At 45.2% G+C, this 25,339-nt stretch overlaps 1 protein-coding gene across 1 annotated transcript in view; it reads right to left on the reverse strand.

Annotated features, from left to right (window-relative positions):
- Positions 1–25,339, reverse strand: part of POLR1B (RNA polymerase I subunit B) — an 81,658-nt gene that overhangs the window by 13,575 nt on the left and 42,744 nt on the right. Inside the window, exons 10-13 of the mRNA XM_082250157.1 lie at positions 21,307–21,440; positions 19,155–19,325; positions 14,306–14,462; positions 1,114–1,310 (exon numbers count right to left, since the gene is read on the reverse strand). Of these exons, the coding sequence (XP_082106283.1) occupies positions 1,114–1,310; positions 14,306–14,462; positions 19,155–19,325; positions 21,307–21,440 (659 nt within the window). The remainder of the gene's footprint in view (positions 1–1,113; positions 1,311–14,305; positions 14,463–19,154; positions 19,326–21,306; positions 21,441–25,339) is intronic.

Genomic DNA, 25,339 nt, shown 5'->3' on the forward strand with positions numbered 1-25,339 from the left:
AAATGGGCCTAAAGCAGCATTTTTCAAGTGCGTGTAGGCACACTTAAAACAAGTTCAGGCATTTCAAGCATATGGGCACTCATTCATTTTACTGAGCAGATTATGAATTTATTCTGGCCACTGAAATGAACGCTCATGTGCTAAAAGCTCCTAATGTTTAGGTGCGTCTGGCATTTTTTTTTGCCCAAACACTCCTCTCTGTTGCGTTTCGATTTTTGCACCTAAACACCTCTGCTAACAGAGGGAAGTTTAGAGGCAGGAGAAAAAAAAAAAAACGTTTAGCTGCAGTGTGCATGACGTCTAATAAGTTGTTGGACAAAAAATGGCCTGGTGCTATGGGGGGAGCAGTAAATCCTCCGGAGGTAAAGTGGTTCAAGAATAAAAAAAAAAAAAAAAAAAATTACAATCCCTACAATCAAACATGGTGGAGGTTTACTGACGTTTTGTGGGGTTGCTTTGCTGCTTCAGGCACCGGATGTCTTGACTGTGTGCATGGGATTATGAAATCTGGAGACTACTAAAGAATTCTGGGGTACAATGTGGAGCCCAGTGTCAGAAAGTGGAGTCTCTGGCAGAGGTCATGGGTCTTACAGCAGGGCAATGACCCAAAGCACAAATCAAAAAGCACCCAGAAATGTTTTAGGACAAAGCGCTGGAGGGTACTGAACTGGCCAGCAATGAGTACAGATCTTAATCCCATAAAGCACCTGTGGGGATATCTCAAAAAAGCAGTTGATAAAAAGAACCCTTCCAATCTGAAAGACTTGGAGCAGTTGGCGAAAGAAGAGTGGTCCAAAATTACAGTACGGAGGTGTGAGAAACTCATTGATGGTTACAGGAAGGGATTGATTTCAGTTATTTTTTCCAAGGGGTATGCTACCAAATATTAAATAGATGGTGCCAATAATTTTGTCCAGTCCCATTTTTGGAGTTTTGTATGGAATGTGTCAGGTTTGGCTCGGTTTCTCCACTTTAGGTCATACCAATACAAACAAAAGCAAAGTGGTGCATTGTCTGACAGGAATACAGGGGTGCCAATATTTTTGGCCATGACCATGTACAGTTCTCAGACACCACAGACTAGAGTTCAAGATGATTTATGCATATACATACCATAGCATCTTCCATATCGTATCCGGTGTATGAAATGACGGCCACAATAGCATTAGTGCCAACGGGATAATTATCCATGTCAAAGTAATCATACATAGAGGGACGCACTAGCGGACTCTGTGGGGTTTGGAGACGATAAAGTTTATTGTCAGAACGATCCTGGTAGGTCATGAGTGGAAAGCCCATAGTCTGTTTACCTGAAAAAGAAACATAACTGGAGAAGTAATGGGCATCCAAAAAAATCTGTTGAAAGGAAAAAATAAATATTATATTATATATATATATATATATATATATATATATATATATATATATATATATATATATATATATATATATATATATATATATATATATATATATATATATATATAAAAGACAGAAGCCCTCCTTTGTTTAGGGCAGAATCCGTAATGATGCAAGCAATCGCCAGGGCCCTTGTAAAGCAGTTGGGTTGCATATTTCTAAAAACATCAGCATAGATGTGTCACATTGGCATTCTGTATAAAGGATATGAAATCTGTGGTCTGGATCTTTGACAAGGGTACAATGTAACTGCAGCAAGTAGTGACATTTGAGTTTGTGGTGAATCAGTCATTCCAGAGTTTATTTACATGTGGCTGTAAGAACATCTCTGAACTACTTGGGAACAGAATGTAAATAACTAAAGGGCTATGTTACACAAAGCAGGAACTCATTTGTTCAGCTGTATAGAAACAACTTCACGGTTATATTGAGTAAGGCTCCATTCACACCATGGGGTTCCGGATCGCCATGATTCTGCCCGCTATTCCGAATCCCTGCAAAACACGTGATGCGCTTGTGATCCCTGTAACTTTCAATGGGAACCAAACTCGTGGCGCGTTTTTGCCGCAAATTTGTCAGCAGACAAATCGCGGTAACATCACGCAAACAGAATCGTGGGATGCCCGTCGCATAAAAGAGGTTCCGGAACTTCTTTTGGGTGACAGGCGTGAAATTCTGTTTGTGCGTTTTTGTTTTTTACGCAATTTGTTGGGCGACATTTGCAGAAAATCGCAGAAGATCACAAGATGGGGCTTTTTCCATTTTAATCCTTTCACTTTTTCAGAAAGGAGAATATAATGGTGGTAGCTCCAATTTATTTGTGCAACACTATATTCGCGCAATGGTTTATCATGCGCAAACATTTACGTAAAAATAAATACATAAAGGTAATTTTGGGGCACAAAATATAGTGCCTTCAGGGCCGTCTTTAATATGGTTTGGACCCTGGGCAAACATTTTCTTGGGCCCCCCCATGATGCAATTTAGCTCTCCACCCCAACATCTCAATCTCTGTGGAAAAGATTTGCACAGAGAAGCCCCGATCCTCCTCTTCTGGGGTCCCCCAACAGCATTCCTTCATACACAAATCACAGTACCCCTTATCACATCACAGCGCCCCATTACATTGCAGAAACTTTCATGCATAGTGCCCCTTTACACATCACAGTACCCCTTATCAAATCACAGTGCCCCATTACATTGCAGCCATTTTCACATTATAGTGCCCCTTTACAAATCACAGTACCCCTTATCACATCACAGCACCCGATTATATTGCAGCCATTTTCATGTCATAGTGCCCCTTTACACATCACAGTACCCCTTATCACATACCAACACCCCATTACATTGCAGCCAATTTCAGTGGCCTTGAAATCCACCCTGCTTTTGCACAATGCGACTTACCTGCAGTTCCTGCACTGGCAAGCTTGCTGCGTTTTTAGGTATGTGTACCATGCATTAAAAAACAGTGCGTTTGCATGACACAGTTAACGCAAATGCACTGCGTTTTTAAATGCATGGCCCACATACCTAAAAATGCAGCAAGCCAGTGTAAGCTGTTTGCACCAACTTCGGTGTACCATCAAAAAGACAAACCACATACCATTTTCTTACCAAAAAAATTGACTCCTTAAACTTATGAGGCCACATGCACTTTTCATCTGCTGGATATTTACAACCATTTTGCTCAAAAAGCAGCACTGCAGGTAGAGTAAGTAGCTTGGTCCGGTACCAACTAGAGGGAACCTTGTAAATGTAACAACAAAGCACGCATTAGTGCAATACCAGGGCAAGTAAACAATTTGTTGCTTTATCCTAGTAAAGTTTGCTTCAAGTACATCACTTTAATAAAGCAGCGCAGTATGGCCTGGTAATGCACTCTAGTATGCTTTATAAGGGGTTGCCTGTGGTTGGTACCTGACCAGGTGGAGTGGTGAAAGGCTGCTCTTGGCAGAAAGCTACTATTTATGCATTGTCACTTTTGAGTGAAGTGGCTGTAAATATCTGGCAGATGACAAGTGCATGTCACTTCATAAGTTTAAGGAGTCACATTTTTTTTGGTAAGCAGATGGTGTGTGCTTTGTCTTGGTGATGGTACGCTGAAGTTGGTGCAAACAGCTTGCAGTGGGTTTGCAATAGTTTATCAGAGCACAGTTGGAATGGATATATATACTGTATTGATATTATTCTTGATATCACATTGTCTTTTAGGCACTTTCACACGAATGGTCCAATTCGTCCTGATCTGCCCAAAAAGAGGGTAATGGATCCCCCTTCTATTGGACCCTCCATTCTCCACTATGGAACGGCGGATGTAAATGGACTTATGTCCATTTGCACCCACCTACCTCCGATCCAGTCTGACAAAATCAAATGGAAGGGGGATCAGTTACCCTCTTTTTGGGCAGTCTGTTTACATTTGACTGCCCATAGAGCAAAGTGGGCTGTGTCTGCTTGGCATAAATGGAGTAGACGTGGATCTGTTAACCTCCTGCTCTGCTCAGGGGGGATCAGCAGACAGATTCCCTTATAAGCAAAGTAAAGTCTGTCCCATGTGAAAGGGGCCTTATTGTTGATGTATTTTTGTCACATCCCCTCTGCTCTATCTGTCCCCATGTACTCCAACCACCCCATCTCCTCTGCTATGTCTGTCCCCATGTACTCCAACCACCCCATCGCCTCTGCTATGTCTGTCCCCATGTACTCCAACCACCCCCATCTCGTCTGCTCTATCTGTCCCCATGTACTCCAACCACCCCCATCTCCTCTGCTATGTCTGTCCCCATGTACTTCAACCACCCCCATTTCCTCTGCTATGTCTGTCCCCATGTACTCCAACCACCCCCATCTCCTCTGCTAGGTCTATCCCCATGTACTCCAACTACCCCCATCTCTCTTATTCCATTACTCTGTCTTTATGTTCCCCCCTCTCTGTCCTTATCCATTTCCCCTGTATCTCTACATGGTCCCCATGATGTACCTGTAACATGCAGCAGGCTGTGTAACAAGCACAGTCAGCCATGCTGCCACTGAAGATCCGTGCCATTCCTGCAGTCCTGCACTCACTGTGCCTGCTGGCCCCTCCCCCTGCTCTCACTCAGCTCCCCCTCCTCTCTCACTCACCTCCAATTCACAGATGAGTGTGATGGACTAGAGGCGTACCGCCCACGGGGGAGGAGATTCTCCAGGAGAGAAGCAGCAAGTGTTCCTGGAGAAGAAGTGTCTGATGTCGGCTTCTGTGCAGATTTACAGCGCCGATGGGGCTCCCGATTTTCGGCTTAAGGGGCAGCTCTGCTTTGGGCCCCTAAAGATTGACAGGGCCCTGGGCAGCTGCCCCTTTTGCCCTGCGGTAAAGACGGCCCTGAGTGCCTTGAAAAAGTATTCCTCCCCCTTTAAAATGTTGTCATGTTCCAATCAAAAATGTAAATGTATTTCATTGGGATGTTATGTGATAGACCAACACAAAGTGGCACTAGAGTGATTTTTGTCCATTTTTCTTTGCAAATTAGCTCAAGCTCTGTCAGATTGGATGGAGAGTGTCTAAAACGGCAATTTTCAAGTCTTGCCACAGATTCTCAATTGGATTTAGTTCTAGACTTTAACCACTTTACGACCGCCCGCCGCAGTTATACTACGGCAGGCAGCGCCGTAGGTACACGTCGGTCGCACGCAGCTAGGGGGCGGGGCGAGTGCGCGCCGCCGATGGTGTGCTCCCAACCCTGCTCGTCAGCGGGGAAGCCGATGCACGGGACAGGCGGCTCCGATTGCCGACTGACACCCGCGATTGTTCCCCGCTGAGAGAGACGAACGGTCAGATGTTATATACACATCTGACTGTTCTTCTCCCTGGAATGATCACAGAGCTCCTCTGATTCTACTATGCAGGATCACAGGTCTCTGAGATCATTTTACAAGCCACCCCCCCCCCCCCCACACAGTTATAATCACTCCCCTAGGCTCACATTCACCCACAGTGTTAACCCCTTCCCTGCCAATGTCCTTATTACAGGAACAGTGCATATTTTTAGCACCGATTACTGTAGTAATGTCACTGGTCCCCCCAAAAAAGTGTCAAAAAAGTAAGGGGTCCAATCTTTCCGCCGCAATGTCGCAGTCCTGGCAAAAAAAAAGAAGAAAAAAAAAAAAAGGTGATCAAATACCACCAAAAGAAAGCTCTATTTGTAGGGAAAAAAAAAAGGACATCAATTTTATTTAGGTACAGTGTTGCACGACCGCGCAATTGTCCTTTAAAGTAACGCAGTGTCGAATCGCAAAATATGGCCTGGTAATTAAGAGGGCAAATCCTTCCGGTCCAGAAGTGGTTAACTGGGCTATTTTAACACATGAATAGGCTTTGATCCAAACCATTTCATTGTAGCTCTGGCTGTATAGTTCGGGTCGTTGTCCTGCTGGAAGGTGAACCTCCGCCCCAGTCTCAATTCTTTTGCAGACTAACAGGTTAACAGGGTAATGTGCAGTTAGTTTTCCACCACACATATAGCGTTTTGCTTTTAGACCAAAAAGTTTAATTTTGGTCTCATCTGACCAGAGCACCTTCTTCCACGTTTGCTGTGTCGCCCACATGGCTTCTCGCACACTGCAAACTGGACTTCTTGTTTTCTTTCAACAATGGCTTTCTTCTTGCCACTCTTCCACAAAGGCCAGATTTGTGGAGTTCGCTAATCTCCCTCCACTTAGCAATACCAACCATATGGGTTTGGGGGCCCGCAGGTGGGACAACAGAGGGCAAAAAGCATGGTGGGGGAGGGGTTACACACTTCGGGGGAGACAGAAAGCACTCAGATGGCGTTCATTAGAAAGCCAATAGTCTCCTCCACTGCCTCTAGGGCCTGTGAATCCAACTATAAGTTATTGACTCGCTGGCACCACACCCCAGCAAAACTTCACAAAATTTTTCCTGAATGCTCCAACTTATGTTGGCGAGGATGTGGCGAAATTGCCACCCACGCTCATATTTGGTGGTCATGTAGGGCTATCAAGCCGTATTGGTCAGCGATCTTGAATCTGATTGACCAGATACAGGGCTCCCCGGTCGAGAGGAACCCATGGGTCGTATTGTTTCATTGCACAAGGTCGTCAGCACGCCTATACCGGAACTCTATTACTCCTCATTTATTAAACGCTGCGAAAGCACTAATCCCCAGATTCTGGAAAACCGCGACTATACCCTCGGTTTCGCAATGGCTTCAATTGGTCGACCATATCTACCATATGGAAGACATGACGTTAGAATACAGAAACCAATCTGATAGAGCGCATAAGATATGGGCCTGCTGGCTAGCCTTTAAGTACTCATCCACTTATGCTGAGTTGGTTGCATAATCATCACTAGATGACTGTTACATATTCTCTGTTATTTCACTTGTAATGTCAATGGCCCCACGAGTCGGTCGCCACCCCCCCTCCCCCCCCCCCCCCTTCAGTCTGCCTTACTTTTTCTTTTCCTCTGCTCTCTTTTCTTCACCTACAGGTTTTTCAAGATGACTGTTGTGATTTTTAAGGGAGTTATCTACGCGAATGCTGATAGGTACATGTTGTACTTTACTGTGATATTCTTGGGTTTTATATGTCGTTCAAATCATTTCATGCTGGTACACCATTTTGCCATTATTGTATGTTATGTACCTTATGTCATGTTTTTTCTGCCTTTTTTCTCAATAAAAACATATTAAACAAAAAAGAAAGCCAATAGTCAGGGACTGTACACAGTGTGTGTGTGTAAAACCCCCTGCTGCCACTGACCGAAAAAATATGGCAGTGGCAGTAAAGGAAATATAACATTTTATGAAACATATGTACAGCCATTTTTCTTTAGCTTTGGATAGATTGAGGAAATATTAGATTAGAGTCCAGTGTTATTGCAGTCTGTGTCGCCACTAAGTACATTTATTGTAATGTTCTTGTGTCACCAAGACAAAAATTTATTTACCCATTACACCTAATTTTTAGGAATCTTCCAGGACAGCTTATGAGAGAGGCACTACCCAACTAAACAGGAATCCACATATTATATAAAAATATATAAAAAAAAAAAGCCTGGTCAAATCCTAGACCCTAAGTTATAGGCAATTACAGAAATCCTCAGAAACGATGCTTTATACCGAGAGCAAAAATAACAGGACAGACAATATGAGAGGGCATTAGCGCTGTACTGGAAGATTCCTGGAAATAAAGTTTACAGGCAATTTACTCAATTCCCTCCCAAGTCGTCGTCCAGGTCAGCTTACCTGAGAGGACTGGCTTGAAAAAAATGTTAGTAGGAGTAGACCACAGCCTAGAGCACTTTCCTCCCGAAAGCTTGATTGCAGCTGGAGAGAAGATCCAGACAGTAGTGACAAATGTCTGAAAACTAGTCCAAGTGGTGACTTTACAGATCAGGCTTGAGGATGTAGTTGCATATGGGGAACCTTCCCACTTTTCAGAGAATTTTTTTATTTTGCCTTCAGAGGTTCTTCCACCAACCATATTTCAAAAAAAAAAAAAAAAATGGAAAGAGCGACTACTTGCACTTTAAGAGTACCACCAGCCAAATTGAGGTCTGCACCATTCTGGAGAAACTCAAGTACTGACAGAATGATTGAACTTGCCAGTGGTTCATTAGATCATCTCCAAAATAAGATTTTTTTCCATAGCTTTTCATAAATTGCGTTTGTGGAATGCTTCCTGCTGTCCATAATTGTATTTATCACTCTGTAGGAGAATCATTTGACTCTCAATATGTCCCTTTTAAATGCCAAGCAGTGAGTAATAGTCTGCCCACTGGAGGGTGTGTTACAGGTCCCTGGTGTATAAAGGCTTGTACACTCTTGGAAGAAAATCTGACAAAATATCCTCCAATTTTTCTCTCTCATGCTCATCGATCATAACTGTTTTTAGTTGACAGTGCATAATGTTCACAAAATTTCTCATCCGATTTTTTTTTGGGACTTTGTTCCTAGACTTCCGGGTCGTCAGCAACTTCAGATCATGCGCGGTCTTTCGTATCCGATATCTCGGAGGTACTGCATACACATTAAACAAAAAATGGTCGTGCTGGGGACGGACGATAAAAATGTTGGGGTCTGTCCCTCCATTTTTTTTTTTCGTTGAAAATGTCGGCATCGGCTGCTGAAATCTGTGTACACACTAGCCGAAAATAACCACCATTTGAATGGATTCTTTCACTAACATTTGAATGACAAACGCCTTGTTCAGGGATTCCTGGCACCCATCCCAGATCAAGAGATTCTGGAGTGTTCTTGTGTGTAGTTGTGCCCACTGTACCCCAGGACAGGTGACAGTCAGACCTAAGAGCCCCATAATCTCCCAGACAGATGATGCTGAACTTAGATCAGGCTGCAGGCAGCCTGTGTCAATTTCTGGTCTTTGCCCCCCATGAGGAAAGCCTTGGTCTTCACTGAATATACAGCATAGACTTTGCACGGGTAGTGGCTGTAATTTTCCAGGTTGATCAGCCAGCTGGATCACCTGAGCAGGTTTTAAGCCAGAAAGCCCTCCGGGTCAAGTTGACAAGAGCTGTGCTCCATGCTATGAATTGGATTGATTTTATGGAGGCATCTGCTATATAGGCCATAGCCTTATTTAGAACTGGTAAGGATTTGAGTATTTGCTCCACAGGGGTCCCTACTTAGTGTGAATGCAGCTGTCTGAGCCATAAGTCTACAGTTCGGGCAACATAGGAGGTGGCTAGTACTGGTTTGAAATTTATCATACTTGTCTCTCTCTCATGCCCTCTAAAAGTAACCTTCAGCTTTTTGTCTATCGGGTATATTAGGGTGCCTGCATTCTCGAAAACACAGATCTGTCTACTTCGAGACATTGGAGAGATATGCATCTAGCCTGGGACATTTGTCTCACAAATTAGCATCTTCCTCCTTAATGGGGAATCTTATCTTCAAATTAGAAGGAAAAGAAAAAAAAAAAAAAAAAGAAAAAAAAACAAACACTCGTTTTTCGGGCTTCTTCCTTTCCCTTAAAATGGTTTAAGGGTGGTATGTACAGGTAACGTATGAGCTTTTTTAGACTGCAACCCCTGTGCAGTCTACCTGTAGAGTATCAACACAACTTTTCCTCAAATCCACGCAGGTCGTGAATAGCCTTTAGCAATTCCTTGGTCTCTTTTGTGGGGGAAAAAAAAAATGGGACTTTTGACACCGTAAAATCCACTTCTCTGATGTTCATCGACGGACACAACTTCTGATCTTCTTAACCATTGGGCTATGCTGCCCCCTACAGGAGTAGGACACTAGGCAGAAAAAAGGACTGGAACTACTCCAATGTTCCCGGCACAGTCTGAGCGCTTTGGAGTTCCAAGACATTGATAGGTAGTCTGGACTCTTCCAGTGTCCAGACCCCATGAGCAGAATTTTTGCCGAGGATGCCTCCCCACCCTGACAGGCTGGCATCTGTAGTGACCACTGTCCAAAACAAAATGGAGGAAGGATTTGCCCAGCAAAAAGCACCAGAGAACAAGGCACCATATCGGGGGCTCAGCCAGATCGGCTTGTCCAGAGACTGCAGATTCTTGTCCCATTTGCCCACAATCTCCCTTTGCAGGTACCTCATATGGAACTGTGCAAACGGAACCATCTCAAAAGGTAGACACCATCAGGCTCAGCATCCACATGCAAGTCCAGAGGAATGACCATCTGCTGGACAGCAGGAGATTAATTTCAGCCTGCAGTTTGTCCAGAGGAAGGAGCACTCTGGCTAAGGCCTAGTCCAGAGTCAGACCCAGATAGTCCAGCTTTGTGGACGTACCCAGGGCAGACTTCTGAGAATTCAGAATCCAGCCGAACTCCCTCAGAGTTCGTATGGTGATCTCCAGGTTTTCCACCAGAGCAGTAGGAGACTCCGCTCGCAGAAGGAGGTCGTCCAAGTAGCGCATTACCACGATCCCCTGTTGGCTTAATGCTAGCACCGGGGCTAACACTTCTGCGAAGACCCAAGGAAGGGAGGCGAGACCAAAGGGTACCGCCACAAACTGATAGTGCTCCTCTCCCACGGCAAAGCGGAAGAAGCGCTGGTGACTGGCAAATTTTGGAATGTGAAGGTAAGCATCCTTGATGTCGATAGAGGCAAGAAAATCAACCTGATGCAGGGATGACACCACCGTGTGAACATCTGCACCTGTACAAAGCAGTTCATCGTCTTGAGGTTTCAGAATTGGATGCACCTCGCCTTCCTTCCTGGGAACTGTAAACGTTCTGATGCCAGAACCGGGACAATCACCCCTTGAAGTATAACAGGCCTTGAGAACCTATCCGGAGGGTAAGAATGAAACTCGATCTTGTAGCCGGACCGTATGACTTCGTAGACCCACTTGTCTTGTATCAGGAAAGTCAACGGGTCTGGAAACTAGTGAAGACATCCCCCCCACCCGTGAAACAGGTGAGGGCGCACCTTCATGCTAAAGGAGCCTTGTCCATGGGTCTGGAGAAACCCGCTCTCGACTCGTTTAGACCAAGTTTGCTTTGATCCACCAGAGGAGGCCCTGAAAGGCTTTGATCGTCGCCGAGGGAAGAAAAAAAAAAAAAATGAGCCGAAAAGTATGGCCCGCGCCTACAACCAGAGAGCCCTTGCCCTTACTAGCCTGTGGGAGAAAGGTACTCTTCCCCCCCTGTGAGACCCTTAATAATGTTATCCAGGGTAGCTCCAAACAGGTGATCTCCTTGAAAAGAAAGAAAGAAAGATCAGTCAAGGCCTTTTTAGAAGTCTGGTCAGCAGACCAGCATTTGAGCTATAAAATATGCCGAAGGACCACTGCTGAAACACAGCCTAGCGACTAGGGGAGCCGCTTCCAAAGAGGCAGATAAACTGCAGCCCGTAGACAAACTGCTCAGGTCACGGCATAAAAGCTTAGCTCACTCAGAGTTTCTGGCACCAGTGTAATGGTAAATACCAGCCTTCGTTCCGAACCAGCCACAGTGTACATACTGCAGACCACAGCCTCCGCCTTCCTGTCAGCTGCTTCCTTAAAAGCCGGGGACTCTTCAACCGGATTTATGGTTGCCTTGTTCAATCTGGTGACCGGGGGGTCCACCACCAGTGGAACAGTCAGATTTTAAAGAAGAAACGCCTTATATGGGTACTGCATAGCAAATCGCTTAGGGACCACAAGGGGATATTTTGGTCGTTTCCACTCTTTAGCGACAATTCTGTCAAAATAGGAAAGTAAAGGAAACACCTTTGCTGCTCTGGATGGCTTGTGAGTGCCAAAGGGAACCGATGCCTCCATCGCAGCTTCAGCTGCGTCCTTCCTCTAATCCGCCATCCTCTAATTCTGACATTAAAGAGGAGCTAGCTAAATCCTCAATGCTGCCACAGAGCCCTGCTTTTCAGTGACTCTCAGCCACCTGCACAGCTGCCACTGAAATCACACTAGAATTACTAGGGAGTGGGTTCCACATAGAGGGAAGTAAAGGACTGAAAGGTATGAACTATCTCCTCTCTCATACTGTCCATTAATCCCTTAAATAGAACTGTAGCTATATTTTTGACTAGTTTGTGCAATCCTGTCAGTGGTTTCTTCAAGGAGGCAGAAAATGTACTCTTGCGGGAGGCGCATCTTATCTTGGGCAAGCTGGAGGTTGCACTTGGATCCCGTTCTTCCGGGGCTTTGGCCTACAAAATAGGACAAGCCTTTGTCAGACGTATTTAGCACTCCATGCAAAAGAAAAGCACCTCCCGTCATCTCAATACAAAGAATCGCTGTGACCCTGCAATCAAATGGGAAATAGAAAAAAAGGGGGCCAAGTCTGTTCATTCTTTTCCTACCTTGGTAACCAGCCCTGCATGATCTGTTGCCTCCATCATGCAAGCAGCGCCTGGCTCAGTTAATTCATAACCTGCTAAAGCTCCCTCCCAATCTGTCTGTGTGGGTTTCTAGCATGGCACTGTGGATCCGGGCACCCTCTGTAAGCTGTGCCTCTGCCGCTAATCCGCCATCCCAGCTGAAACCTCCTAGTCCGGAATTACAGCATACCTCCCTCGCGCCATCTTGGGCGCAAATCTCGGATATGAGGTCAGCACCTGCGTCTGCTTCGGTCAGTACACTTCTGCTAGAAATTACGTCACCTGCCGGGACTTTCTTAGCTGCACACTCTGAAAGGCCGCTGATGCATAGATATACACAATCAGGTAACCACCAGGACAGATGCACGCATCAGATGGATCCTCCCCCCTGGAGCTCTTTCCCCATACAGACCAGTTGCTTTTCCCTATTTTGAGAATGAACTGTGGACACTTTATGGGAGAGAAGGTCCCACACCTACTGGAACTGATAAGAACCATAGGAGAGAACACCCCAGGCAACAGCCTTGCCTAAGAACCCTGCTCCTTCCTGTACCAGGAAAAGATGTGCTTGGGAGGCCCCAGGCGCTGGCATGATGTCCTGCAGAAAAATAAGAACAAAAAACAAACAAATGATTTGATCCTGTCTGGCTGGAAGAAACACATTAAATTGAGGGTCTGAGTGTTTGACCAGGCTTTGTACAATATATGGATCATGTGTTTCCTGTTTAGGTGAACTGAGCCTCTCTCTCATAAGTGGTCCTGGAAGGAGGACTTGGGGGGGGGGGGGGGGGGGGGACGTAAAATGTAAAAAACTTTGTAATACCTAAGGAGTGCGCCAGCCCCGGTACCCCCATAACCGCAGAATCGTTGCATATTGCACAGAGCCGGTAAGTGGTACGTCTCTAGTTTTAAAAAAAAAACAAAAAAGACACAAATGTTAAGGCTCCGTTCACATACTGGCCTATCGGATTGTGGGCAGTATCGCCATTAATCATTGCAAACTGCGGGACACCCATGCGATTCCAGTGACTTGCAATGGCACCCCAAACACGGCACAATTTTGCCACGATTGCTGCCCGACGAATCGTGGTAAAATCGCAGGACGCCTGTAGCCAAAAAGAAGTTTTCTTTGTACTGTTTTTATTTTTTCGTGATTCTGCCAGTGATACGATACACCAGTATGTGAATGGAGCCTAAGAGTCTGTGCATACTAGGCAGGAAAAAAAAATGCCAGAACTGCTGACAGAAAAAAAGTAGCATAAAAACGCACCTATGGCGCATATTGTACACTTGTTTAGGTGTGTTTGCATTTATAAACATTACCCAAAGCACTAGAAGAAAAAAAAATATACACTTAATGCTTGATGATCCTAAACAGCCCTTTTAGGAGCGTATGCGCTTTGTTTCTTCCCAAAAGTTCCCCTTAAAAAAATGCACTTGCAATGTTTTTTTTTCAGTCTGTAAAAGCTCCTCTACAAATATGCCTGTAAAAGCCAAAATGTGAATGGACACATAGGCCAACATAGAGCAGCATTTTTACTCTAACACTTTAAAGCGTATGTAACCCTTAAGGCCCTGTTCACACACAAATCTGCATTAAAGTGCATGAAAATGCTTGAAAAATAGATGTGCATTGCCTTTCATTTGCATGCATCTTTTTGTGTGTTAAATTGCTATGGGTACTGTAAGGAACAAAAAAAAAAAAAAAATAAAAAATATATGTTTCCCCTCAATAGATATGCAGTGCGCTGATGTGCATTTACATGCATTTAGGTGCACTGAGTTAAAATGCCTACATGTAGCATTTTAACGCAATGCAATACACAACACCAACCTGCCACTGGTCAGTTTGCATTCCTCAGCTTTTTGATTGAAGCTATAATATACCTTGTCCACGCAATGAATGTCACATTTTGGATGGTTTCAAATGCATCAGTGATTTTACTAAATATAGTGCTTAAAAGAATTGAAAATGCATATCCGGGATGTACTTTGTACAGTCTTGAGGAACCCTAAAATCACAAATTTTGTTTTCCAATACACACAACACAGGCAAAAATAAACCTACCCATCTGGCACTGGTACATGTTCCTGGGGCTCTGGTTGTGGTCAGAGAAGGGAATGAAGTTAGCTACCACACTCATCAGACTGTGTGGAAAGAGCTCCTGATGAGTGGTGACACCAGGGACAATTTCACTTTCATAAATCGCAATGTTCAAAAATACCTGGAAAAAAAAAAAAAAACACACAACATGTCAAGTTGAGATTAACCTCCCTGGCGGTCTGATTATGTCAGAAGTTTTTATCTAAAAGTGGTACATTGCTTTGCATGGAAATGTGTTTTATATTTTAGGCTTGTAATTCTTAGGAATAACTCACTTAAATCTGTCCAAACAAGAGTCTAGCAGACATCCCGGGTATGATAAAGTTTGAAACACGAAATCAAAAATTATAATATTATAATAATAAATTTAATCAAATTCTTCATTGTTTTCAAAGTGGAGATATTTCATTATGAGGGAGAATCTGTACTCTGACATGACCGTGCCAAAGAATGGAGTGCAAGTAATGCATTGGTTGTCCAATACAACTTCTGCAGGGGTTTCCCCACCACTCCCTGAAGAATTATTAGGCCCAGAAATTTCCAAATGTCATCTTTGGTCACTGGATCCCACTTTCTGCATATTGAAAACTTCCAAGTAGTCAATTGTTGCTCTTTGTACCGGTTTGTCTCGGTAACTATTTTTTCAATAACTTCATCGGCCAGAAATAATTGTATGCCAAGGTGTTGTCATGCTCAACGTCAACTTTCATACCAGGTGCTCTGGTAAATGGGAATCTTGGGGGGGGGCGCTGTCTGATCTGTACCGCAGTCAATAGAGCACCAAGTTCCCACATCACTGAGCTCATTCGCAGAATCGACGTGGTCGTCCCTTTTAGTACCGGATGACAAATTTTCCCACGAACCGCTATCGCTCAGTTCATCAAATAATTCCGATTCGCCGTTGCTGTTTTCCAGTTCGTCCAAAAGCGTTTTGAGCTAAAGGAATGCTTTGTACGCCATGGACGTTCTAATTTTTCCAGGCACAAAGAACTGCAAAAGTACAGGCAGGGCACTGGAAAAGCCACTAGGTGAAAACCTGTGGTGAAATGGCATGATACAAAATTGTAATCCTAACAGATTACACTGTATTATGTCATTTGTTTTAGTTCTAATTTCCCGCCAGTTGCACCCCCTGCGTCCCAGCACTCACAGGGAACGGAACCGGAAAACAGTTGATGGCATTGGCCGGATCACACAGCAGGAGGATGGCTGGAAGACGGCAGGAGAATTGCAGTGGAAGGTAAGTGTGATTGTGGGGTAATCCCGAGTGTGGCTCGGGGTTACCGCTTTTGGAACTGTATATTAACCCCGAGCCACACTCGGGAATACCACCAGGGAGGTTAAAGCAGTTTTATGGGAACCAAAAGCAAACATTAATTTGCAGATTAACAATCTGCAAATCTGATCTGGCCAGTAAGTCAAATTTTTCAACAGAACAAGCGGTCCTGCAGATGTAGCAGTTGGGAGTGTTTAGACAAACTATTTACTACTGACAGGGGTGATTACAATGGTCAGCTTTTGTGTAAAATCTTTATCCCAAACGGGAAAAAAATTGCTGCAAATGCTCAAAAAAGTGTTAGCTGGAGTTTGGCTTTAATTTGTTAGTGTATTTAAATGTGCTAGTACATCTCAAACTATCCTCTTCCCAGACTGACAATTCTGCCATTCAAAAGGCGTCTCTTTGCTTCATCCAGAGTGTAAGCACTACAATACAGGAGGGTGTGTTACTGGTAGAACTGCCAGGTGAAACACAGAGGGGGGAAAAGCCTAAAAAGGAAAACGAATACAGCCGCCACATTTTAAGATACTTAAGTTGCAATATATTTTTATTTTTGGGTTTAAAACCACTTGAATTACATTAATACCAAAAAAACAACAACAGTGGTTTATGTATTCCTACATTTAAAAAAAAAAAAAGCCCCATTAAATGTTTACCCCCCAAAGGGCAAAATTGAATGTTGTGAGGCTATTTTCTCTCCAGGTCAGATGTGAATATAAAAGGATTACTACGTTAACTTATCAGGAAAATAGAAAATAAAATATTTCTTTAGTAGTACGGTCTGCTCCATCTAGTGGCCATAATGCAGTATTTTACAGATTCATGCTATTTTTAGGAAATAAGAACTTCTGAGCCTGATGGCTTTGTTATTTCAGCATCCGCACAGAATGAATGTAAATGCAGTTTAGCAGGATGAATAGCTCTACTTATTCTTTACGCAGAGTCTCTCAACGTTTTCAGTATTTTGTAATACCATCATGACTGCTGTAGAAATATGTTCTCTCCCTCTCCCAGTGATCAATCTGATCAGTGCTGTGTTCTGGTAGGTCGTAGAGCAATAGGCAAGAGCAGTGGGATGATTAGTCTGAGAGTGCAATAGATTTTTACATTGGCAGGTCATAGTTTGTGGCAACAGAGGGACTGGTTTCTAGAGTGATAAGACTTTAAAGCTGGCTAGTTAAAGAATACAGTGCTAAGATATGCAACCGCATACATATCCAAGCTTTAGCACAGATGCTGAGACTTAGCCTATGAAGTATAACTGAGCCTCAGTGCTGTTTGAACAAAGTCAGCATTTATCATATGGTAAGAAAGGAAGATGAAGGCACTGTCATGATAACTGTAACAAATACCTGCAGGTATTACAAATCACATCACATGCACTAAACATAAAAAACTGGATTTTTGACTTATCATAAAATCCATTTCTCTGACGTTCATTGACAGACACAGCTCCTGTTATTCTTGACCATTGGGACACTAGGCAGAAAAAACTTCTGGCTACACCCATGGGCAGTCCCAGGGGGTATACTCCCTCTCCCTGCTATAGTCAGCTTTTTTTTCTGCCTACTCAGAAGTAAGGACCAAGTTCCTTGCTTGGTCCTGGCAAAATTTTTTAGATAGAAAAATGTTTTCCTCCTGGATTTTTCCTGTAAGATCTACTATCAACTGCCGGACTGGGCGATGGGCTGGATAATCTAGATCCAGTGGTCACTCCAGTATGGCCAGCGAGCACGCGCAGACATCAGCTCCACGCTAGGTCGGCCACGACAAAGCCCCACTGGACAGGGCTGGCCCTGCGAGGTGAATGTCTCTCTTCGATAGAGAGGAGGATCTGTCTGGAGCGGTGCCCGTCTGGTTCCTGGTATGGTGAGTAGCTGTCCCCCCTCTGCCCCTGGAGACTTGGGCCCCTCCTTGGGACGGCTGGAACCCCAGGTCCTGCAGACATCCCCCTCCTGTTTTTTGCCGAGTCCCTCAACCTGCCCCCCACCCCCCCCCCCCCACATACACTGGGGCTTTTTGGGTGATCTGGTCACTGGCCTGGGATGGGGGCAGGGCGCTACCTGGCGATGGGGTCCAGTTTGGTGCACCGCCAGCAAGGGGGTGATCAACTGTGCAGGGGGGGGGGGGGGGGAGGAGGGGTTTGTACCTGGTGGGGGCTCCTGCTAGGGCCCCCCGTCCTGACTGGATCTGTCCTTGAGGCATGGTCTCCCAATCCTGGGTCCCTGTATGCCTCGTGATGCCGCCATTTTGTTGTAGCCTGTGTATTCCTATACACAGCGGCTAGGTTTGTGTAGTTCGGTGGCCATTTTCTTGTGGTTTGCCATCGCAAATAGCTGTGGCCATGCCAGTGGAGCCCTGTGGGTGGCGATTTTGGCGGTGGGAGCCCATCCTTATCCCCTGATGTTGACTCCTGGATCATTTAGCTTCCTGATCGCCGCACTTGCAGTGCAGGTTCCCCTGGTGGTTGCAGGTGCCTGTGTCATTGGGTGGTGAGTCTGGTGGGGTCCTCTACCTCTCTGCTGAAGATCGCTCTGTGCCTTGTGCTTGGCGACCGAGTGGTGCTGCCAGCGCGGTGGGGTCGTCTCTTAGTGTGTTACACTTTTTGTTCGTTCCAGCCCTCTCCGCCGTACACATTCCGGGGTGGAAAATTGGTAGGCGGATTACCTCAGTCAGCAGATGTTGGACCACGGGGAGTGGTCGCTTCATCCGGAGGCATTTCATCAGCTGTGTCTCTGGTGGGTCTCGGCTCAACAGGGGTGCAGAGGTTTGTGACTCTGTGACTACTGTGGGGTCAGTATCATCTGATCTACACCTTTCCTCCTCTCAAGCTTCTGCCCAGATTCATGAAAAGGATCGAGGTAGAAGGGATTCCGGTCATCTTAGTGGCCCCAGACTGGCCTCGTCGGTCGCCGGGCTTGGTACGCCAATCTGGTGCAGCTGGTCGCCAACGTTCCTTGGAAGCTTACTCTCAGGGAGGATCTGCTGTCCCAAGGACCGATCTTCCATCCTGCTTTACAGTCGCTGGCTTTGACGGCTTGACTGTTGAACACTAGGTGCTAAAGGATAGAGGTATGTCTGAGTTGGCGATTCCTATGTTTTTAAAAGCTAGGAAGTCTACTTCTAGGAAGATCTACCATGGTATGTGGAAGACGTACATTGCGTGGTGTGAGTCTTTTGGGGTTCATCCTCGGTGGTTCGGATTTTAACCTTCCTTTAATGGGGGGTTGAACAGAAATTGGCCTTGGAGTACCATCAAGGGCCTGGTATCGGCCTTGGCAGTCCTTTTCCAACGACCTTTAGCCACACACTCCCTGGTGCATACTTTTCTTCAGGGTGTCCGTCATTTTGGTTACTCCAGTGCGGGGCTCCGTTGCTGCCTTGGGATCTTAATTTGGTGTTTTCAGCTCTACAGAAGCCTCCCTTTGAAAATATTTTGGCGATTTCCCTGCGTACACTGTTGCAGGGTACGCTTTAGTATTTAGTAGGGAAACTGCTGTTCCTGAAACCTTGGAGGGACTAAAACCAACATACCTGTTCTAATGTTCCTATAAGCTCTTCTTTCCCAACAGCTAGATTCCTGACAGGACGAACCATTCTACAAGGAGTGGTGAAGATAAAAAGTCCAGGATATAGACTGGCCTTCCCAGTCATTGGAATCAGCACTATTTCTGTCCAGGGTGGAATCTTTTTTTCCTGTGTTACCTATTATGGAAACAAAATGAAGCAAAGCTGTGATAAAAAGCACAAAGGCTATTATTTACAAATATTTAAAACTGTGACTCTGTTCTCATTTCATGGTAATCAAATGTGACATTGTTCATTTTCATGGTAATCAATGTGACATTGTTCATTAACCACTTAACGACCAGCCACGTAGACCTACGTCAGCTGACTTTAAGTGGTTGTACCGGGACGATGCCTCTAGCTAGAGACATCATCTCGGTACTGTTTTTTTTTTTTTTTTTAGAGTTGGCGGTTGGCTTTCTGGCAGTAACGACCGATGCGACTCGGGAGCCGCTCGACCGTTACCCCACGAGCGGGAAGGGACGTCCCCCCCCTTCCCGCCGCCTTCTGCAGCTCTGCCCGGGTCTCCCGTCCCACCTTCTGCCGGCTGGATGGAGTCCCGATCTAAGCCGGATGCGGCTTCGATCGGGAGTCCCGATCTAAGCCGGATGCGGCTTCGATCGGGTCTCCGATGACGTAACTCGGAGGCGGTGTCCATGCCACATGTCACATCCGGGTTACTCGGCTGCTAAAGGCGGCAGTCTTAAAAAGTGAGTGTATTCAAAAATGCAGTTTTAGGCGTTTTGAATACATAGAAGTGTAGTGGAGGGGTCTAGGGTATTTTAGACCCTCGATCCCTCCATAAAGAGTACCTGTCACTGCATATTGCTGTCACAAGGGATGTTTACATTGCTTGTGACATCAATAAAAGTAATCAGATTTTAGGGAAAGGGGTGGGGGGGTGGGGGGGGGGGGGAGAGAGAGAGGGAAAGGTTTGGGGGGGGCGGGGGGGCAAGAGAGGGAAAGGGGTGGGGGTGTTAAGAGGTGGGGTGGGCAGGGGGAGAGGGAAGAGGGAAAGAGGGGCGGGCAGGGGGAGAGGGAAGAGGGAAAGAGGGGGGGAGAGAGGGAGAGGGAAAGAGGGGGGGGGGAGAGGGAGAGGGAAAGAGGGGGGGGGGAGAGGGAGAGGGAAAGAGGGGGGGGGGAGAGGGAGAGGGAAAGAGGGGCGAGGGAGAGGGAAAGAGGGGCGAGGGAGAGGGAAAGAGGGGCGAGGGAGAGGGAAAGAGGGGCGAGGGAGAGGGAAAGAGGGGCGAGGGAGAGGGAAAGAGGGGTGGGGGGGGGGGGGAGAGGGAGAGAGGGGCGGGGGGGGGGGGGGGGGAGGGATATTTACCGTTAGCAGCACTGGAGGGTTCTTGGACACAGTCAGCATTACACCCTCAAGGAGCATGCTACTGGTGGCATTATCATTCCTTCACACAGAAGAACTGATATTGTTCTTCCCACTGTGTGACGTCAAACTGGAAGCGACGAGGATTTCGCTACTTACATTTTCCCTTTATGTACAATTCGTTAGCGGTTTGTACAGCATCGGATTAAACCAATCTTGGTTTGATCAGGTGCTTTGGAGGCCAGACTCCAGATCGGTCCATAAAGAGGACCTGTCACGACCCATTTTACAAGGAATGTTGTTCATCCCTTGTGCTAGCAAAAAAAACAAAAAAAAAAAAAACTTCTCAGTTCACACCTGCCTAACTCCGGGTCTGATCAAAAAATAGAAAGGGATTCTATTCTGTTCTCTTCCGTTTAGGCAGAGCGGCTCCACAGTAGTCGGTGTAAATGGACAGCGGAGTCTGTTTACTCCCAGTAGCCCATACAGCAGAGCAGGCTCTGTCCATTCTGCAGAAACTGAGCAAAAGCTTGTGTCATCAGCCCACTCTGCTCCAATCAGCAGGGAATCTGTGAGCTGATCCCCTGCGGTTTTGAATGCAATCCTCCCGGTGTGAAAGTGGCCTAACAACTTTGGCAATGCTGACGTAATATAAAAAAACACTACCTAACATAACTAATGACACCGCTAAAAACAAAAACCAAACACACCATTCTAAATTAGCAGGTCAAAAAACAGGCACACTTTCCGGGTGAAAACAAAGGCACAGTAATGAAACATGGAAAAAAAAAATACCTTAAAGGTTCTTAGAGCACTGACAAGATTTGGAGCCAAGTCTTTGTCTATCCAGCCCACCATGGCACCATCCAGCATAACCTGGTAGCAATCTGCTAAAGACTTTCCTGGAATTCCATCAACTGGTGCGACACCTGAAGAAGAAGATTTAAGCTGATCTCCATGTACCATTTAAAGTATAATAAATGCCCCCTATGCAAATAACCCCCCCCCCCCTAAAAAAAAAAATATATATAACAACCAGTCATAAGGCAAAGCTTAACAAATTGAAACAAAACAAGAAATTGACCGCACTTTTAGTGCAAATGGATAAAGTGAAATAAAGTGCATAAGGTCCCAATTTAAATCAATCAATTCATGCAAAACACAGTCCCATATGTGATTGTTATCCTTTAAACACCCAAAACTATATGAATCACCTGTGATCTGGTGTGTCTCCTCTCCACCAACATTCATATGTGCATCACACTCACCAGAGTATATTGACCCCCATTACAGGTAGTCAAAACTAGCATGAAATAAGTGTTTCCACTTATAAAGGGATGGATCGGGGAAAGCCTGTCAATGACAGTGTTTCTTTATGTCTAGATACTCATAGTACCCATGTAGAGGTAAAAAAAGAGAAGCCTCTCATAGTGCAGTGGGTTCAAGTATCTTTATTAAAAAGTTAAAAACATACTTACAATGGATGAAAGTTTTCAAGCATAATCGTGAACCAGGGGATGCCGCAATGCGTTCCAGGAATGCCACTTCAGCTTCCTGAAACGCAGGTGGAATGCACTGCGCCATCCCCTGGTTCACGATTATGCTTGAAAACTTTCATCCATTGTAAGTATGTTTAACTTTTTAATAAAGATACTTGAACCCACTGCACTATGAGAGGCTTCTCTCTTTTTTTACCTCTACATGGGTACTATGAGTATCTAGACAAAGAAACACTGTCATTGACAGGCTCTCCCGGATCCATGTCTTTATAAGTGGAAACTCTTATTTCATGCTGGTTTTGACTACCTGTAATGGGGGTCAATATCGTCTGGCGAGTGTGATGCACATAGGAATGTTGGTAGAGAGCAGACACACCAGATCATGGGTGAATCATCAGTTTCGGGTGTTTGGAAGATAACAATCCTATTTGGGACTAAGTTTTCCATTAACTCATTTTTTCCATGAATTGATTTAAGTTGGGACTTTATGCACTTTATTTCACTCTGTCGTTTTATTCATTTGCACTGAAAGCACGGTGCAATTTCTTGTTTGTTCCATTTAAAGTATAACTAAAAGGAAAAATATATTTTTTTTTTGGACAGACTGGAGAGGGATTACAATGAGTCAGTTTTTATTGCTGCCTGTGGCCGTGAGAGATTCACCCTCTCTCTTTGTCCAGTTTACCATTATCATTGAAAGTGAAAGTAAAAGAAAATCCTAAAATTTTGGGTTGTCCACAGAAAATTAAGAGGGGAAATATTCTAATGGGGACACTAGTTCTGGGGTCCCCAAGGAATTTCCTTAATTGCAGTAATTTGATTTCCTCTCGGCTCCTGTTTGGCTATGGGACAGGAAATGAAGGGAAATGTCCCCAAATGGGACACAGATAGCGAAAAAAAAAAATCTGACAGGTTATATAACCCTCCCTTGCTCTATTCAAAATTAAAAGTTTTGCCTATAGTTCTACTTTAACTTTAAACAGTTCATTTGGACCAAGCTGGCCCAAACAATTTACTTTACTAACAGTTGCAGTGGTTGTGCATCCTGTTTAAAATATAGCCTCAACTACATACAGTATCTCACAAAAGTGAGTACACCCCTCCAAATTTTTGTAAATATTTGATTATATATGTGACAACACTGAAGAAAGGACACTTTGCTACAATGTAAAGTAGTGAGTGTACAGCTTGTATAACAGTGTAAATTTGCTGTCCCTTCAAAATAACTCACACAGCCATTAACTACTTTCCGTCCGCGCTATAGCCGAAAGATGGCTACAGCATGGACCTTAATTGCTGGGAGGGCATCCATGTACGTCATCCCGTGCATGAGCTGCCTGCATGCTCCCTGCGGAGCACGCATGGCTCGCTCTGTGATCAGAAAGTCCATGAGACTCGGCTGATCACAGATCGGAGTAAGGGGCTGGTCCCCGTCCCTTACCACGTGATCAGCTGTCAGCCAATGACAGCTGATCATGTGATGTAAACAGTAGCAGACGATCAGCTGTTTTTTTTCTCCGCACGCTGTCAGTGTGAGGAGAAACAAAAGCCGATCGCCGCTGCTGTAAGAAGGACATCGGTCCCGAAGAGGAGAGGGCATCTTTGCCCACCAGTGCCACTTAACAGTGCCACCTACCAGTGTCCACCAGCGCCACATACCAGTGCCAACCAGCGCCACCTACCAGTGCCCCATCATGAGTGCTGCACATAAGTATCACCTACCAGTGCCTATCATTGCCCATCAGTGCCACCTAATAGTGCCCATGAGTGCCGCCTATTAGTGCCACCTTATCAGTGCAGCCCTATTAGTGCCCATCGGTGCTGCCTTATCAGTATCCATCAGTACAGCCCTATGAGTGCCGCCTCATCAGCACACTTTAATGAAGGAGAAAAATTATAGTTTGTTATAAAATTTTGTAAACAGGTAAAGTTTTTTTTTTTTTTTTTTTTCAAAATTTTCGGTCTTTTGTTTGTTAAGCAAAAAATAGAAACCAGAGTAGTGATTAAATACTACCAAAAAAAAAAGCTCTATTTGCGTGAAAAAAATGATAAAAATGTATTTGGGTACAACGTTGCATGACTGCACAATTGCCATTCAAAGTGCGACAGCGCTGAAAGCTGAGAATTGGCCTGGACAGGAAGGGGGTTTGAGTGCCCAGTAGGCAAGTGGTTAATGTCTAAACCGCTGGAAAAAAAAAAAAAGTGAGTACACCCCTAAGTGACAATCTCCAAATTGGGCCCAAAGTGTCAATATTTTGTGTGGCCACCATTATTTACCAGCACTGCCGTAACCCTCTTGGGCATGGAGTTCACCAGAGCTTCACAGGTTGCCACTGGAGTCCTCTTCCTCTCCCATGACGACATCACAGAGCTGGTGGATGCTGGTGGATGTTAGAGACCTTGCGCTCCTTCCACCTTCCGTTTGAGGATGCCCCACAGATGTTCAATAGGGTTTAGGTCTGGATACATGCTTGGCCAGTCCACCTTTATCCTCAGCTTCTTTAGCAAGGCAGTGGTCGTCTTGCAGGTGTGTTTGGGGTCGTTATGTTGGAATACTGCCCTGCGGCCCAGTCTCCGAAGGGAGAGGATCATGCTCTGCTTCAATATGTCACAGTACATGTTGGCATTCATGGCTCCCTCTAAGAACTGTAGCGGCACTCATGCAACCCCAGACAATGACACTCCCACTGCCATGATTGACTGTAGGCAAGACACACTTGTCTCTATACGCCTCACCTGGTTGCCACCACACGTTTGACACCATCTGAACCAAATAAATTTATCTTGGTCTCATCAGCCACAGGACATGGTTCCAGTAATCTATGTTCTTTGTCTGCTTGTCTTCAGCAAACTGTTTGCGGGCTTTCTTGTGCATCTTTAGAAGAGGCTTCCTTCTGGGACGACAGCCATGCAGACCAATTTGATGCAGTGTGTGGCGTATGGTCTGAGCACTGAGGCTGACCCCCCCACCCCTTCAATCTCTGCAGCAAAGCTGGCAGCAGTCAAATGTCTATTTCTCAAAGACAACCTATGGATATGATGCTGAGTACGTGCCCTCAACTCCTTTGGTCAACCATGGCGAGGCCTGTTCTGATTGGAACCTGTCCTGTTAAACCACTGTATGATCTTGGCCACCGTGCTGCAGCTCAGTTTCAGGGTCTTGGCAATCTTTTTTTAGCCTAGGCCACCTTTATATAGAGAAAGATTTTTTTTTTTTTTTTTAAAGATCCTCAGAGTATTTTGCCATGAGGTGCCATGTTGAACTTCCAGTGACCAGTAAGAGTGAGAGCGATAACACCAAATTTAACACATTTGCTCCCCATTCATAC

This window comes from Pelophylax lessonae (assembly GCF_965119305.1).
Source record: "Pelophylax lessonae genome assembly, chromosome: 3".
NCBI classification, from domain to species: domain Eukaryota; kingdom Metazoa; phylum Chordata; class Amphibia; order Anura; family Ranidae; genus Pelophylax; species Pelophylax lessonae.